At 42.7% G+C, this 17230-nt stretch overlaps 1 protein-coding gene and 1 long non-coding RNA gene across 11 annotated transcripts in view; one reads left to right on the forward strand and one right to left on the reverse strand.

Annotated features, from left to right (window-relative positions):
- The window catches only part of LOC142016009 (uncharacterized), a 69226-nt gene extending 60334 nt beyond the window's left edge, over positions 1–8892 (forward strand). For 9 of the 10 annotated variants that reach the window (XR_012646261.1, XR_012646265.1, XR_012646260.1 and 6 more), the window contains one exon: positions 8468–8892. This is a non-coding gene — a long non-coding RNA (uncharacterized LOC142016009). Of the gene's footprint in view, positions 1–169; positions 294–8467 lie in introns of those variants that run through there. The other variant, XR_012646264.1, reaches the window with a different exon arrangement.
- Positions 8431–10895, reverse strand: LOC142016005 (dual specificity protein phosphatase 13A-like). Its single transcript, XM_075000023.1, has 3 exons — positions 10504–10895; positions 9964–10181; positions 8431–8643 (listed from the first exon to the last, which is right to left on the reverse strand). The coding sequence occupies exons 1-3, from the start codon at positions 10803–10805 to the stop codon at positions 8444–8446; spliced, it is 720 nt and encodes a 239-aa protein (XP_074856124.1). The 5' UTR covers positions 10806–10895; the 3' UTR covers positions 8431–8443.
- Positions 10896–17230: the final 6335 nt, after the last annotated feature.

Here is a 17230-nt window from a genome sequence, read left to right on the forward strand (position 1 = left end):
GGCAGAGTACAAAACGAGCATGGAACAGTCCTAAGCTGACAGTGAAAACAAAGATACTAATCTATCAGGCATGTGTATTGAGTATCCTACGATATGGTTCTGAGGCATGGACCACCTACTCGAACCAGGAGAAAAAACTGAACGTCTTCTATCTTTGCTTCCTCTGCAGAATTATGAATATCAACTGGCCAGATAAAGTTTCAAGTGCAGATGTCCTGTCAAGATCTGGCATTCCTAGCTTCATAGCAATCCTCAACAGCAGAAGACTACAATGGCTTGGTCATGTGAGAAGAATGGGTGATGAACGTCTTCCCAAAGAAATCCTCTTTGTGAATCATCATGTGGGTTGAGAACAGGAGGAAAACCAAAGCTAAGATTCAAGGATACATGCAAAAATGTCATTAAAAAATTCAACATCAATCCAAAATTCTGGGAATCTGTGTCATCAGGTCAAATTACCTGGCAACAATTGCTATGATAAGGTACCTCATCCTTTGGTAGTATATGTGCAAGCCACGCAAAAGAACTTCATCTTAGAAAGAAAAACTCTCAGACTTAAGAATTTGAAAATAGACTGACATGCGGTTATTGCAATAAACTACACAAATCCAATACTGGATGGATAAGCCACGAGAGAAGCTGCAGACTCAAACACTGCCCATAGATCCTCATCGCTGCTGCTAACCACCATCTCTCAAGACTAAAAGGGGCCATATCGTATCTCTGGAGATTGACATGACTCTATCTAGGCTAAATACAGTTGAGAGAGACTAGTTACCACTATGCTTACAGGTTTCTATATCTTTAACCTCAAAATAATAATGAATGAATTATCACAATGAGCTTTGCTGAGACTGACGTAAACAGAACCAGGAATGACACTCACCCTTACCCACCTCTGATCACCTTAATGGAAACCCAGAGGAATGCCCCACCCATCACTGGTGTGTCTGACCCTCTGCCTTTCATGGCTAGTGAAGTTTAACAAAGCACAGTTTACTCCCATCATTATAACTGAAATGAGCCATGCTTCCATGAAAGAACATCAGCAGGGGGCTTTTAATGGTGGCAGCAAAGCTTGGCAGTCCTGGAGATCCTTTACCATTTATGTACTATATTCCTAAAAAACTTATGCTTTGTGGTGATAGCTGGTCACCTGCAGGAATCAGGGCAGGATTATTCCTCCTCCCTCCCTCATGATGGTCTTTTGGTCTTCTTCCTCTGAAACAACAGAGATGGCCATGACTGGAGATGGGACATGGGAGAGGGAGGGCCAGAATTCAAAAGTGTCACTATTATTTTTCTTGAGGGCTTAGATGGTCATTTCTTGCTCATATCCTCAGTGTCTAATTGCCATATGCGGATTTTCCTCCCACCCCGAGGTCAGATTCATACATCCTATTCCTTGCATGTGGCATATAATAGTTTAATCTCTGGTGGGAGTAACATTTTGGTCTCATTTTGATTATTGAGTTTCATGTGCAGGTGCCACATGGCTTGTGATGTACAAGAGCACAGGCCAGCTGAGCTGGTGGGCCTTTCTGGCCTTACACTCTAAGTGCTGGAACAGGGTGTGCCGTCAGCACCCCATTAACATTAGTAGGGCAGAGTGCATCAGGATTGGACCTTATATATAACATTATCCGAAGAGTCTAAGACTCAACTATTGAGCTATTTAGAGCTACCTTCAGATACATATAACCACCTACTGAGATTTTTAAAAGCACCTAAAATCAATGGAAGTGCTTTTGAACCACCCCAGCTTCCCTGGGGCACCTCTCTGCACCTTAAGGTCTCTTTGTAACTCTCCCAAATGACTTAAAAGCTCTTGAGCCATATAGATGCTTTTAAAAATGGTACCTCCTAGGAACAAAGTACCAGCTGTGGTGCAGAACACTTGGTAAGTATGGTCTTGTTCATTTGCCTGCTAATTTGCAAAATGTAGTCATTTGCAATCACCGATTTTCCCAGCCATTAAAGGAAAATGTTGAGTGTTGACTAGTAAAGTAGTAACACCTTCTGGTCCTTGAGTAGTCATGACTGATAGTGAGGAATTTTTTCTTCCTGTCAGGCTGCATCACAGTTTGTTTCTTTTGCTTAAAATAATGTGTCTGATTCTACCCCGCTTCCTCACGTTGATTGTGTCTTATTCTACCAGAAGCGCTGTTCCAAGAAACAGAGCAGCTATATAGCTACGGTAACACAGGAAAGTTATTTCAAGATAACAGCTGCTATTTTGAAATAAGTTTGCTTGTGTCTACACAACGCAACTGCTCTTTTGAAAAAAATTCAAAATGGCAGGTGAGTTATTTTGAAATTGGTGAACCTCATTGCAGGAGGAATGGTGCCTATTTTGAAATATGTGCTGTTAAGACAGGGAATCATGCCTATTTTGAAATTAGCCATAGTTTGTCCAATCCCTGTATTTCAAAATAGGTACTATGTGTTCACACAATGTATTTTTTAAATAGCTAAGTGCTATTTCAAAATGCATTTTTGTGTGTAGCAACTGTTATTTCAAAATAAGCTACTCTGGAATATCTTATTTCAAAATAAGGCTTCTGTGTAGACATAGCATAGAAGTAAGGTAGCGCTCAGGATCAGTAGTATGAGGCCCTGTGTGAGCAAATAATAAATGCAGAAAATGCTGGTTCTGCAAATAAAAGATTTCTAACTGACCTGATCCTCCAGTTCTTCTAACAGGAGAACATCATTGTGTTATTACTCAAGCAGAATCCAGTTCAGCTCAGCTACACGTTGTACTTCTCTGATCTATGCTACTCAGGAAACAGGGCTCTCCAGGAAAGTAAATGCTAATTTATAACAGGAACAGCTTCTGCAGCTGTGACTTCATGGGACAGATGTTAGGGAGCATGCAAACCATTATCCTGACAGAGAGATCCATTAATCTCACTCATGTGAATCATTTTTGCAGCCAAATGCCATTAAGATGCACTGTTCCCCTCACATATATTTTATATTTTGATGCCTTTTATTTCCAAAGGCTTAGAGCCCGAATTCTATTGTAATATGAATAAGAGATAAATTATAATGAAATATTGACTCATACAATTCCCCATTAACCTGAATGGAGAACTTCAAAGCAAACAAATTTTCTCCCACTCCTTTGTGATGTATAAAGGTTGGCTTACGACAGTTGCTGCTTTTCAAAACATTATCTGCTTTTGTGGACATTTTTTAACATTCTAAATCCCCCATCCCCTGCCCTTCTTCCATTCCAGGGAAGTCTTTGACAAGATATTAATGAATCTGAATAGCCATATTGCGAAGCTGCAATCTGATCTCACACCCTGATTCAGCAAAGCACTTAAGCTAACTTTGAAGCTAGGCATGGATTTAAACGTGTGTAGGGCTGGGCTGAGTCAGAATCCAAGCGTCAGGCGGTGTCTATACTTCCCCACGGTTAGGACTATGGGGGCGTGAATGGCAGTGTTTATCATAGAATCATAGGGCTGGAATGGACCTCGAGAGGTTATCAAGTCCAGCCTCCTGCTTCAAGCAGGATCAACCCCAACTAAGTCATCCCAGCCAGGACTCTGTCAAACTTGGACTTAAAAACCTCTAGAGACAGAGATTCCACCACTTCTCTAGGCAATGCATTCCAGTGCCTCACCACCCTTCTGGTAAAGTAGTTTACCAAAGACCTGTTTTGTAACTCCCCCAGGTGTATGATGAAGGTACAAATGGAAAGGTGTCTAGTTTGCATTAATGAAGCCCTGTTTGAAGAGGACTCCATTAACGTCAACTAGGACATTTCAGATACACCTGCAGGACCTGCTTGGAGGAATTACGTGATGTCAGGGATTTTTTATCCCTAGGACATTATCGCCCCCGTGTGTCAGGGGAAACAAACCTCTGGCACTGTAAAATCAATGCAGGTACATGGAAAATCTAAAGTCTCATAGGCTGCCATTTAGCAGCCCCCATCAACGGTCACTCTGAGGCAGTTGGTTTCCCCGGTAACCTGAACTCATGAATGATTCATGAAGCCAGGTTTAAAATGGAATCCTCCGATTGGCCGAGGGTGAAGGGTTTCCAGAACCTTCGGCCGAAAGGAGGACCTGTTTGAAAACTGTGGCATAGAATCATGGATATTATAATGAGATCATGAATAATCATGAGAACTTTCTACAAATTCTGAGCAGTCAGCCCAGTTGCTGGCCCTTGGGTACTGGGACGGGGATTCTGCAGACCCTACACGGGAGAGTGCTGGCTACAAAGCGTCTGCTGTTCCCGAGGCCAGCTCAATAAGAGCGAAGAGCTGAGATCACGGCAGCGCCTGCCTTTGGGCAGTGCTGAATTCACCACAGCTGCAGCTCGCTTCAGGGGCAGCTGGTCAGCTGAGAAGTGGCACCTTCGCTCCAGCGCCTCACTGTACCCAAGCACCCCGCTTGCGTCTAGGAGCACCAAATGGGCTTTACGGCGTATGCACCGGGTGGCGAACTGGCCCGGGGCCCCAGCCCCGGGTACTGTGTACCCGGTGAGGAAACCAGAAGCCCACCAACGCCATTGCATCACTGCTGCTCCTTTGGTCACTCCATCGCCTACGCCCTGTTGCGGTGCTGAGACAACTTACTCAGATTAGACAACCTACCCGAACTGAACCACTAACTGGACTGGACATCATCATCGAGACACGTAACTTTACTAGGCCCGTGGCAGAGCCCGAGGCCTCATTCACCACTGAACTAGGCATACATACACTCTATTTAAAGACATTCGAATATTTCTGTGGGCACCAGGACCCCTAATAGGGGAACGGGGGGGTCGCGACCTCCGTTGTGCCGTCCTTCGGCAGGAGGAGGGCAGAGCCTGGGGGCCTGACCCCTTGGGGCTGGGCCTAAAAAGCCCGCTCTAAATTAGACACACTTGATTAAATTTGATGGTTATAGTTAGTTATAATTGTAGTATTCATAGATAGATAAATACACTTATAAGATAAGGTAATTAGTTTAGTGCCGTAAGGCCTCACTACTACTACCCTATTCTCTTTTTCCTTACTCTCATATTTTTCTCCCAACTGGGTCAGAGACCCCGGGAAAGGGCTGGGGTTAAGAGGGGGCTGACTTCGGCTAAGACCCGGCAGTCCCCACCACCAGCCGCTTGGGCCGGGTGTAGCGCCCCGGCCCAGATCCCCTTACCTTCCCTCCTCCCTTTATCCGCTAACCAGATTTTTTCCTTTCCGGTAAAATAAAAACAAGTGTACAGGAGAGCGACATGAAGTATAATTTAATAATTGTAAGTTAGAGTATAGTTATAGTCAATATAGTAATTAACATGAGTAGATTAATGTGCATGTTTTATTGTTGTTGCTGTGTGTTTGCCTGTTGTCTTTTTTGTTAATAAATTATTTATTAGTAGTATCCTTTATTCTGTGCCTGGGTCTCTCTCCTGCTGTCCGGACCTCTATCTGCCAGGGAAATAGAGTGTAAACTTCAGCACTTATATTGCTCCAGGAGTGACTGCGCTCTTCCCTTGCCTGGGGGTTGGTGGGATCGCCCCTCCCGAGGACCTTGGGTTCTGACGGCAGCTCACCCGCATTAATTTGGCCATCTCTCGCGGGGAGTAACCACCGGGCATTGTCACATGATAGGACTTTCGTGCACATTGATATTTACATCCCGAAAGCCTGAACTGTGCAGCCATGTTTCAGAGTCACTTAGATTCTCCAAGAACCTATTCTCACAAAGCTGTGGGATAAAACAAGAGTAGCTGCTTAGTTATACTATGACAGTTCTCCAACATTCTTGCAAATCGCTTTCAGCCAAGACAGGGAACTGATCAGTCCTGATATTTCACATTTACAAAAAAAAAAAGAGAGAGGAGTGTTTACTTAATCTGATGGGAGAAAGTGGTTATAAAGTCATCTAATAAATCATTCTGAAGTAATGAAGGTCAAAAGCAGATTTATCTTTGTTTCCCAGGTCACCAAAAGGTAAGTGGTTAATTTCCAGTTCGATTGGTGCCAAATTTTAATGCCTTTTCTAAAGCAACTCTGGTATAGTTTGTAGCTAAAAATGTGATGCTTTTTAAATCAAATGGTACTGAATGTTATGTGGACACAACTATATTGATTCCAACCTGGTTTGTATCAGTCTACCTTAACTAATGATTTAAATGGACCTAGTTCCTTATTAAGTCTGCTTTGATATAACCAAGTTGAAATTGAATTGAGCTTCTGTACAAGATTTTGCTCCAATTTAACTGTTAGTTTTTAAACTGATTTCAACTTTAAACTTTGTTTATGGACAAGGTGTGAGGGTGGAGGTAGCATGGAACTTGGGACCATTCCCAGGAACGAGAATCTGCTTATGTAACTGCCCACAAGTGGATTCAAACTTGAGACCTCTGGAGCTTAGTGCAGGAGCCTCTACAGTCTAAGCTTAAAAGCCAGCTGGCTCTTAGCTAAGACCATAAAGGAGACTCAATCTTTCTATATGTAAGTGGTCTACGAGCCACTACGTAGAACACTGAACCACACCCAGTAGTAGTCTGTTATACTTACACACCTCCCCTGTTGCCAGTTCCAGTTCTGACCCCTGGAGAAGAGTAGGATTAGAGAAGCTGCCTGTGTTTGAAGCAGCTCAAGTTAGAGAGCAGGAAAGATATTCAAAGTGAAATTAGGGGGTAAATGGTGGGGGACACATCCTAGCAAGGAAAGACAGGTTCTTGCTGGGTAGTGGCCTGGTTTTGTTTTTGGAGGGGCCAGGGAAGGAGTGCATGGAAGGGAACAGGGAGATGCTGACATCAACAGGGCTACTGTAGTAGTGTATCAACGCATGAGGGGGAAATGGAAACTTCTGGGTTCTGGTTAAACTGAGCAAGTAACTTAAATTCATGGGATGCTCCAGTCCTTGGTTGGCTGGTGCAAGTGCATGGCCAGCCTGGGGATTAGCTTGTGAGGCCAGGGCACCTTCTGTGGTCTGCAGCCTCCCTCTTGCTCCAAGAGCCATGGAATCCTCTATGCGGGTATTTTTTAACGTTACAATGGCCCCTCTTCTTCTCTTCATGACTCAACCCTCCAGCCATGTCCTGTGGTGTGCTTCCCATCCACAGTACAGTTCTTCAACGTCTGTCACTCCCAAACTGAGTGTCTTTCAGTTCACTGCCCCACAGGTACCACTTCCTCAGTAGCAAGGAGGAGAAGCTGGCCCCCTCTTTCCTTGGGGTTCCTTACAATATGCTGCTCAGTCTGCTCAGTCCCCAAGCTTGCTGCTTACACCAGGGGTTGCTTTCTGCTCCATCATTCCTCCATTTCTGGGTTTTGCTGTCCTCTCTATTCTCTCCTTCCAGAGAGAGAGAGAGAGAAAGTAACCATGGGCTACTTGTCTTTATATTCTCCAAACACACTTGTCTCCTAGGGAATGAAAGTAGACTGCTGCCCTACATCCTCCTTTGAGCTCCCTAGCTTTATAGAAGCCTTGCCTGTTCCTGCAAAGGTGAGCATTAGAGGCTTTCTCTTGCCCTTCAGGCTAAAGTGTTAATTGGCCTATTTAGTCTCCATCAACCCCTTGAGAGTGAGTGAACACCCCATTACCCTTTCTTAGTTTTCCCTTTGTTGAAATAGGTGTGAAGATTAATGAGTTAGTGATTGCAAAGTATTCTGACAACGTAACATATATTGAAAAATAAAATGTCCTAAATACTATCCCTTGCAAACCATATGCATGAGTAAGGAGTTGCTGGGAGAACCACCAGGCTGACGCTGCCCAAGTCCTCACTCAGACAACTATTTAGTGAGCTGAATGAGTTGGTAGTCTCAGGACCATTTCAGGAAGCTGGTGAGACAGTGTGGGGAAAGCGTTCACTGATGCTGTTTGTGCTGCTGATAGTTCCCCAGAGGTGATCAAGAACCTTGCAAGAAGAGCTCCGCCTTCTCTAAAAAGGGTATTGAATGCTGAATGTTACTGAAATGTACATGGATGTATTGGATGGACTGTCTGAGAAATTACCATCATCACTGAAAGTGGAAAGCACAATGAGACAGCTGGAGCAATAGGCCCGTATACACTGAAGTTATAACCAAATGAAGGGGCCAGGTGGCAGCATCGTCCTAGTTTTTAATATAGATGAACCACAACCATATTGTATAAGAGAGACTACGCAATGGAACTATGTTGCAGCCACATCACAGACAGAGATACTATGACTCAATTGTGCTCTTACTGTAGATGAGGCATAAGTTAGAAAGAACTGTGCTCTTCTTAGAGGGCCTGAGGTATCAAAAAATCACTTAAAGTGCTATTTATTACTATGATCACTTTGTCTTCTAGTATGTCTTTTCATTTGTTACCAATGTGTATTGTTAGTGGATGCATTTAATAAGCACCATGATTCTGAAAACCATGTGTTCATGAAAATTGACATTCATGCCAAGACACTTAATAAAAGTGTCTGAAAATATCTTGGATCTATTCACTGATCAACAGCTTCTTGTTTGCCGTAGCTGAATGTCCAGATTTCGTAGCTGTTTCAGAAACCCTCGATTGGGTGAAATCCATCGATGTTCCTTCACTGTTTTGATGGCTTTGACCAGCGGAAGGTGATGTTTTATCATGAGGTACGCCAACACCAAGGAAGCTGACCTGCTTATTCCAACTGCACAGTGGACCAAAATTTTAGCTGGTAAAAGAAAATGAAAACCAGACATGGTCAAGGAAGATCAGCAATACATCAGATGAAGTTTAGTGGAGAAAAAGAAATCCCCAAGATGGAGAAAAAAAACCCTGAGACTATCAACAAAGTAGGTGGGTTAACAAGTTTGATTTCTAACCCTAGGATATACATCAGATGAACTGCTAGTGGTCTGGAGCCCAGTCCTGCTCACATAAGTAATACTTACTCATACTGGCTACAGGTTGAACTTCTCTAGACTGCTATGGGCTATTAAATAAGGCTGTGTTTTACACATTTGCATTGATTATTTTTTTAAATTTACAATATATAGCAACATACTAAGACAACAGACCATCCAAGGCTGAATACAAGCATGGCTATTAAAGATAAGTAGGCAAAACACAGGGGAGGCACACAATGTACAATCAGCCTCTGGATCTTGTTGCTGGGGGCCGGGTGTGGGGGGGTGGGTATTGTGAAAGCCAACCTTATGACCAGGTTCAAAAAAGAGCTAGATAAATTCATAGAGAATAAATCCATCAATGTGGTAGTCTGGGATGCAACCCCATGCTCTGGCTGCCCCTAGCTTCTTACTACCACAGTCTGGGAGTGAAGAACAGGAAATAGAGCACTTGATTTCCTGTTCAGTTCATTCCTTTTGAAGCACCTGACATTTGTTGCTCTCAGAAGCCAGGATACTGAGTTAAAATTACCTATTCTGATTTGTTCTTGTGTTCTTATCCCTCTTGGACCTTGTCTATGAGCTTTTTATACATGAATGAGTACATCCGCTCAAATCACATTACAGGATAGGTTTAAAACAGGGCTATATTAGTGAGAGTCTTTTACCTATGTATCTTTATGCTTTTTAACCTCCTTTCCTCTTTCTTGTCTTAGCCGTATATGTTCTTTCTATATCTTGCAGCATTGCTGCTTTGCTCTCACAGGATTCATGGTTTCAGTAATTTGTATCCATTTTAAATATTCACTTTTCCTTTTTTAGATTAAGCCTTTCTTCCCAGCTACTTTCACCTTTGTTTTCTACCGCAGTCTCTCCTCGCCCTTTCTGCTGAGAGTTTGGTCTTTTTTTTATTCTCCTCTACTTCTCTGCATCCACCCTTGGTTTTTTTGAGATACTGGAGGTGGGGCTGGAAAGAAAGAGGTACTGAGCACAGGTTGCACACAGTACTTGCCAAAGAGTGAGGAGGTGAGCAAGAATTAGTAGGTATCGCCCTGGAGATGTGGGTGAGTTGATGGAACTTGTGGCACAAGCCTGTTAAAATAGCATGAAATCTTAAACCACTCTTAACAGCAATGGTTTCATACCTCCTGGTGTGTTCAGGGCTTTATTTATAAACTCTGCTGCAGAAAAAAAGTACTGGCTTATGTCGAAGTCTGGAAGGTCATAAGCTGGTACACCATAATATTCAATGGATGTGCCGTAAAAGTCTTGGCCTCCTTGGCAGAACATTGTGCCATGGGCAGCATTTAAAACATGGGTAATGCCCATCTTCCATAAACCAAATCTGTTGTGAGCTGTAACTCTAAGGAAAAGACAAACATACACAGATAGATTTGCAGAGATTTTACAGAGCAGGAATTTTCCAGGGCAGAAATTAAGACATTGCTGCTCCAGATGACACAACAAGTAACCACCCAGTCCTAATTTTGTCTCTCATATATTTGAAGGATTGCACTGTTCAAACGTTCATCAACGAGCAAAACCAAGAACTGACTCAATGCAATACAGTTCTCATAAACCACGCTCCCAATAAACAGGAATACCAGAATTGTTGCAGTCTAGGGGTGGGAACCCACTGTGTTGCTCTTAAATTCTTCCAAACCATTCCATAAAATTATACTTACAGGTCTCCCAAGAAGAGGTTGGGCCATACTTCATCTGTGTGATTACAAGAAGGTCCGCCAGTGTTCAAAAGCTGCTCTATGTCATTAAGTGTAGGGACCTCAGCTGTACATGTCTCAGAACCTTCAGGGTCCTTTGAGAGCAACACACCCCCGTCAGCCATTGTCATTGAAACAGAAGCTTTGCTCTCAGAAATCTGAGAAACTGAACCAATGCTGTGCTGTCTGCTTGAAGTTTGCCAAGATTCCCAGCTGTCATTTTTAATCCAGGGAGAGTAGTGGCAACAGGTGCTGCTCAGCAGCATGGCAATAGCCTATTCGACACACTGCAAAAGAAACACGGTAATCCCCTCTTCAGAGACAGCCATGAAATGATCAACAGCACTAACAATGAGAGCGAAGCAGTGTAATTATCATTTGAAATACGGAAAATATTTTAAGTCATGATGAGCTAAAGCAGAGTATATTTGTCTTTAGTGTTTTGTGTGGTCTCTCCATCTGCAGAACCTCTTCCTGGAGTCCTGGCTGGCTTTTCCACAACAGAATGAGGCCTCTGCCATGTGCCAGAAACCCTCTCCTCCCAGTGGGCTGTTGGTCTCATTCACTCGACCATCCCTACCTTCTTGTGCAGTCCCTTTCTTGCCTGTATGATGGATTTTACCCATTCCAGAGATCAGCATTTAGTGCAACACGCCTTCGCCTGCTGGTTGTCAGCCGAAAAGACTAACTTGTCAGGCACTGCCAGCAGGGAGAAGTGGGTTGTATTAGGATGGGAGGTCAAAGGCTGAGACTGAGTGAGCCTGAAGATCATTCCAAGCATGATTCTTAACATGTGGATGCTCTCAGCAGCCACAAACCCTACCCCATCCCTCAAAATCCTAGTAACTTTACAGGACCCAGGCACCCCAACTCCCAGGAATTAGCCACTTAACTATTAACAAAACAACAAAACAACCTTAAGCAGTGTCAGCTTTTTTTTTATTTTTCAGCTGAAATTTTTAGTTGAAAAATGCATCCCAGATGCAACCAAAATTGTCCCATCCCTCCCACGGAGACAGGAATGTTAGTCTTGATCCAGGGATTTCCAATATGTATGTGCTTGCTATCTCCCTGCCTGCAATGCTCCCATCTCCCAAGACGGACCTGTTGTCATGTGCTATAAAATTGTGAACACAGCAGTTGCCATTAGAGACATCTAGCTATATATTAAGGCTTGGTGAAGAACAAACCTTCCAATCACAGCAATATGCATCTCCAAGATACACAGAAGCTATTGCAAATCTAACTGCTACAAAGCCATGCACACAACTGAAGAGATTCCAGTGACCAAGTAGGCATAAGGATGAATGTTGAGTGGATTATGATGTCGCTAGTGATCAGCCATGCTCCTGTGCTTTGGAGTATCTCACTGAATGAACTACTAACTTTTCATCTTTGGGGGAATGGGTCATGGATCATATTCTTTACACTAAAGACACCTGAGACTCCTAAATCTCAGACTAATCATCTATTACTAGATATCAAGTTGATTTTTCTTTCACGAGGAGGCTCTTCCATTTGAACTGTGTATTTTGGATGTTATAACTCCCTCAATAAAGAAGGTTTGAGGGAAAAAATTCTCATTTTTGGTTTCAGCCAACAATTAATTTTACTTTGTTTTGCAAAGCATTAGAAAACAAACTCTCTTTCTCAACATAACAAGCAGCAGCAGTAGTGCAAACTTTTACGAAGTTGCTTTATTAATGCTCCACCTAATATTTTCAGCCTATTTCCACGGTCTTTGCCATTCAGACCAGCTGGATAATGAATATTTACACTGTGAGTGGTTTCTAAGGTTTTACAATGCCCTATGACTCTTCATTTTTAAAAAATAAATAACAGCTTTTGCTTTTTTTGCTGTGACAAATGAGCTACTTATAGAGGTGAGAATAGGGGTGCACTCTGGTGCGCAGCTTCAGCAAGAAGTAGCTGAGCTGTGGCAAAAGCCAGCAGGGAGCTAATTAAAGAGCTGACAGGGACTCAGGTTGCAGCAGGACAGTACCTGTAAGACGTTTTAAGTTACTTTCATCTCTCCCTACCCATGTTTTTGCCATGACAAAGAGTTAATGTTTTATCAATACTTGTGCTATTAGCTCTCAGCCATCCATTCCCGCTTCTGGAAAGCTTCTATTTTATGAGAAGTCGCTGACCGCTAGCAATAGCACCGTTATGCTTGCATTTAGCTATGATAATTTTTAAAAACCAAGCCTGGTCAGTACGTTGAAAGATTTCAAAAGAATATTTGGAAATGTATAGGCCAAATGTATCACTTCCGCACCAGACTGCTGCTTACAGTTTTCATTCAGGATTACAGTGCTGTTGGTGCAAGTACAAAACCCAAAAAAATGAAGCCGATTTCTCTTTAGCCAGTTAACACACTTGGATTTGGAAGCATAGTTACCTGGCTTAGTTTCTTTGCTAGAACAGAGACTTCACAAGCCATGAGAATCTTTAATTTGCTCTTTATTAGCCTTGGGGCCTGTATTGTTGTATATGTTGTTGTTCTGTTTTGGTGGGGGTGGGGGGATTTGGCAATATACACATCAAATGACTTCATTGCTTTTTATTAATATTACATATTTTATTAAACTGTATTACAAGTACTTTTTAAAGTCACACATCCCATTTTGAATTATGTATATATAAGCAGAAATATGGACAGTTAAGGTTGCTATGGGAACCTTAACTCTGAGTTTCCTGATTAAAACTCACAACCTTAACAATGGCATAATATAAAACAGCATATCAGTGACAGTTTCCAATCAAAGCACCACCCCATAATTAAAACTTGTAAAAGATGCTTCTTGGAGACTTAGTTGTTTTAAACAGCTGTAATATAGCATTTATTTTAAATTCTTAGGTTGATACACCGGCATTGCCACGACATATCAAAATCAGTCATATCAATCAATTTATGTCATGTGACATGAAGTGACATGAAATAAAGTGACTGAATTAGGTTTGTTGGAAACTGCTGTTTAAAAAAAGCACCAAGTGTTTAATGCAGTCTTACAAAAGTACACCAAATTTAAGTGGGTAGAGGCAGCCTCTAATTTTGAAATGTAATGACTAAATTAGTTACATTGAGAAATAAATATTGCATCGTGCTGTCACTTTTCTGTACAGCAATTTGGCAGTTTGTGGAAATAATGAATCTAGAGAGACTAACACCGCCATTACCAGTGAAAACTTACAATGAAGCCCATTGGTCTAGGTTCTGCCCAGAACAAATCAATAAATTCAAGTTTCAGTAGCAATAACAAACTTTGAAATTGACTTGTATTTTTGCAGTCTGTTTTCTTAAAGTCTTCTCATTTATAATAGCAAACCTGATTCTGCACTCTGTACATTTGCACAAATCCCAGTGAAACCACAGGGTGTGTGACAGCAGAATTAGGCCAAGTTGTCAAATAATTGAACTTTAATTCAAAATTGTCCAAGATACTTTAATTAAAATTTGTTCTGGAAAAAGAATAAGAATTTCTGCCCATAATTGTATGCCCTGATCTCACTTCAGATCTCACTACAGAACAGCCCTGAAGTCAGCATAACCAGCTGCAGGACCAGCACAGATGTTTCTCTGCTACTCCTATGACTGAAATGAGAGAGAGCCACAATTCTGCCCCCTGAACATTCACAACTGCTCTGATATCCTGTTCTCTGACTTTCGTTACAGAACCTTCAGTCCCAGCCTCATAGATATGTAACTGGCTAGCACTATATGGAAGTTTGAGAGAATGGGTTTCCTTACTAAATTTAGAGGCTATCACACTTCTGTCTTTTGACCCCCACTTCTCCTGCTGTTTACGTTAGAGCAAGCCACTTGACATCCAGGAACTTCCTACAGTTTTCCTTTGATTTGAGCATTGTTTCTGGTACCATACCAGAAACACACAACTGGTGCTGTGACAAAATGAGTTTTGCAGAACATAATTTCCCTCTACTGATTTCATTACACCTCTCAGGTCCTCTGGAAACCTCATACAGGGTTAGTCTGGCACTCTCTGGTCTGGCAATATGTGTGATCTAGTGTGATTTTAGTTATCCAGATGTCCACTCATGGCTGTGGCCAAGTTTCCCACAGTCCCATAAAGTTTGTATACAGACACCAGTCCTGGCTCTCAGTGTTCCATGCTATTATTTAGATCTATTTTACCCCAAATGTCTTCTAAGAGCCCAGTAAGCAGTGGAAGTGTTGGTAATGTTGCTAGACAATATTGATGTCTTGTGGTTCAGCAAATTCTCGTTTGGCACTGGTCAGGTCCCAAGAATGCTGGACTAGCAAGGTTCAACCTGTATAGTCAAATTAGTGATAATGAGAAAGTGTATCATAGAATTGTCCTGAAACTTTTGTTCACAAGGTGTGAAAAATAGGCATGGAAGCAAATAGTATTAGAAAATATTACATAGTACCAGCAACATGTGTATGAGCAGTCCCTTGCTGACATACAAAAAGTAAAATGGTGAGTGAGAGAACAGTGAACTAAGTCACCTTATGACAATTAGTGGTTTCAGTCCAAAACCGTTACAACTGGAACTCTTTGTTGGGATTGGCAGTGTTGGCAGAGTGGCTAAGGATTGGTGCTTGGTAATACCCATGCAAATTAGGAGAGTAAAGGAAGGGATTTGAAGTTAGAGAATTTAGAATAGCCAACATTTTTGCTACAAAATTAAGCGGCAAAAATGTCACTGAAGTGAGCTCAGGACATACAATTATGGACAGAAATTCTTATTCTTGTTCCAGAACAAATTTTAATTAAAGCATCTTGGACAAGTTTGAATTGAAAGTTCAATGAGTTGACACCTTGGCCTAACTCTGCTTTCACACACCCTTTGGTTTCACCGGGATTTGTGCAAATGTAAGGATTGCAGAATCAGGTTTGCTATTATGAATGAGAAGTCTTTAAGAAAACAGACTGCAAAAATACGAGTCAATTTCAAAGTTTGCTACTGAAACTTGAATTTATTAGATTTTGGTCAGGGTGTAGTGATGGGTTTTTAATTAACAAAGGTGTGTTGTGTATGTTCCTCAGAGCACAGTATGATGCTGCAAAGGCACTGAATATTAACAAGAAAGCATATGGGCTGAAGTAATTTTTCTTGGTCAACACATGCTTCCAAAAAGTCAGGCCCCTTACATAACTCTGCCTTGGTGTCCTTTTTTTCAGATTTATAACTTTGGAGGCACCTAAAGTTCTGGTATTTCATAAGGGTACCTGAGGTGTTCTTTGAACCATTTCAAGTAAACAGCTGGGAGCTCTTGGTTACCTGCCCGTTTACTTATTTTTCCTTATATAGGCACCAGGAAGAGTAATGAGCTAAGATATTACACCTCAAAGATATAGAAATATTTTGTAATAGTTACATGATATGAAAATAGATATAGGTTTAAATGAGACAGCAAGTCCTTTAAGCAGATTTATTCAGAAGACATGGCTTTGGATGAGGAGTGCTACAATTCTGGACATGTCTTTTTGGCTACAGTTACTACAGCCCTCTGCCGACAGAAGTTAGTGCTTGAAGAGGTTTTCCAGCAAAACTTCAGTTGACAGTGTGGCCACACACACAAGTCAATTGGAAGAGTGCTGTGCTCTGCTAACAGAATAGCAGGACAGCCTAACCCCTCTCTTGACAAAACAGGCAGCTGGAAGACAGGGCTGCCAACTGTCATGGATACCTTGTCTGTTGAAGGAAGGCCCCCACCCCAGAGTGTCCATGCAGCTTTTTTTTTTGTCCACAGAACCTGTGGACACAAGGGCTTCTTCCTCATCTGGGGAAGGTAGAAGGTTGTTGTTGGAAGTGCTGACTTTTGTTGACATAATTTGTTGTGTGTGGACATTCCACTAGTTTTGTAGATGAAAACAGGGTTTTATCAGCAAAACTAACTAGTGTAGGTGTAGCTTTTGTCTCTCATGGGGAAAGAATTTTCCCTGTCTATGCAAGTATTACAGGTTAATAGGAATAGTGGGGTGACTGAAGAAAATTCTACTCACTACTTTTCAGAAATCTTCCACTGTCTCTAATGTGTTTTTTAAATGCAAATTTTACTTAAACAGAAACGGTGACAACTGATAATCTGAACAGCAAAATCGGATTAAAAACCCTTCAGCGGTGCCTGCAGGGCCTTTTCCTTGTCTTGTTTGTCCCTCCTGTGTACACTTCCTGTACAAGCTTGCTCTGCTAGTGCTCCTCCACTTGCTCAACAGGAGAAACCCATCCCTGATTCTCGCCTGGTCCCTCTACGTTAGCTTGCAAAAGCCCTTCATCCCCCCTAGCGGAAACACAGGCAGGAGCACGGGGTTTTGCAGCCCAAGGGCTTTGCGAAGTCTGGATGCCTTGACACGTCCACGTCCACGTCCACCTGGAGCGAGCCAAGGCTGCTGGACCCACCGGCCGCCGGAATGGCCCCGCTGGGGTGCCTGGCTTGACTGCGGGTCAGTGTAACAAAAGCACCGCGGGGAGGGGCCCAGCTTGGGTGCCAGCTGTTGCGGTTTCTCCCGCAGACTGACCTGGCTGCATCTCAGACGCCCCTGACCTTGCCCCCCGCCCTCCCCTGGACTACCCAAGCGCCAGGCAGCGGCCCCCTCCGCAGCAGCCCTAGTACGCCGCAGAACACCGCCCTCCCCAACGCGCATGACCGAATACGGCGGGCCCAGGACTGCGTGGGGTTTTTCCACCTCCGGGACTCGCG

This window comes from Carettochelys insculpta, chromosome 7 (assembly GCF_033958435.1).
Source record: "Carettochelys insculpta isolate YL-2023 chromosome 7, ASM3395843v1, whole genome shotgun sequence".
In the NCBI taxonomy this organism is placed as follows: Eukaryota; Metazoa; Chordata; order Testudines; family Carettochelyidae; genus Carettochelys; species Carettochelys insculpta.

Excerpts from the sequence above, each read along its gene's own strand:
- LOC142016005 (XM_075000023.1), bottom strand. The coding sequence starts at position 10,805 with ATGCTGCTGAGCAGCACCTGTTGCCACTACTCTCCCTGGATTAAAAAT. Across the intron at positions 10,182-10,503 it reads AACCTCTTCTTGGGAGACCT|AGTTACAGCTCACAACAGAT; the intron begins GTAAGTATAATT and ends TCTTTTCCTTAG. Across the intron at positions 8,644-9,963 it reads AGCCCTGAACACACCAGGAG|CTAAAATTTTGGTCCACTGT; the intron begins GTATGAAACCAT and ends TTCTTTTACCAG.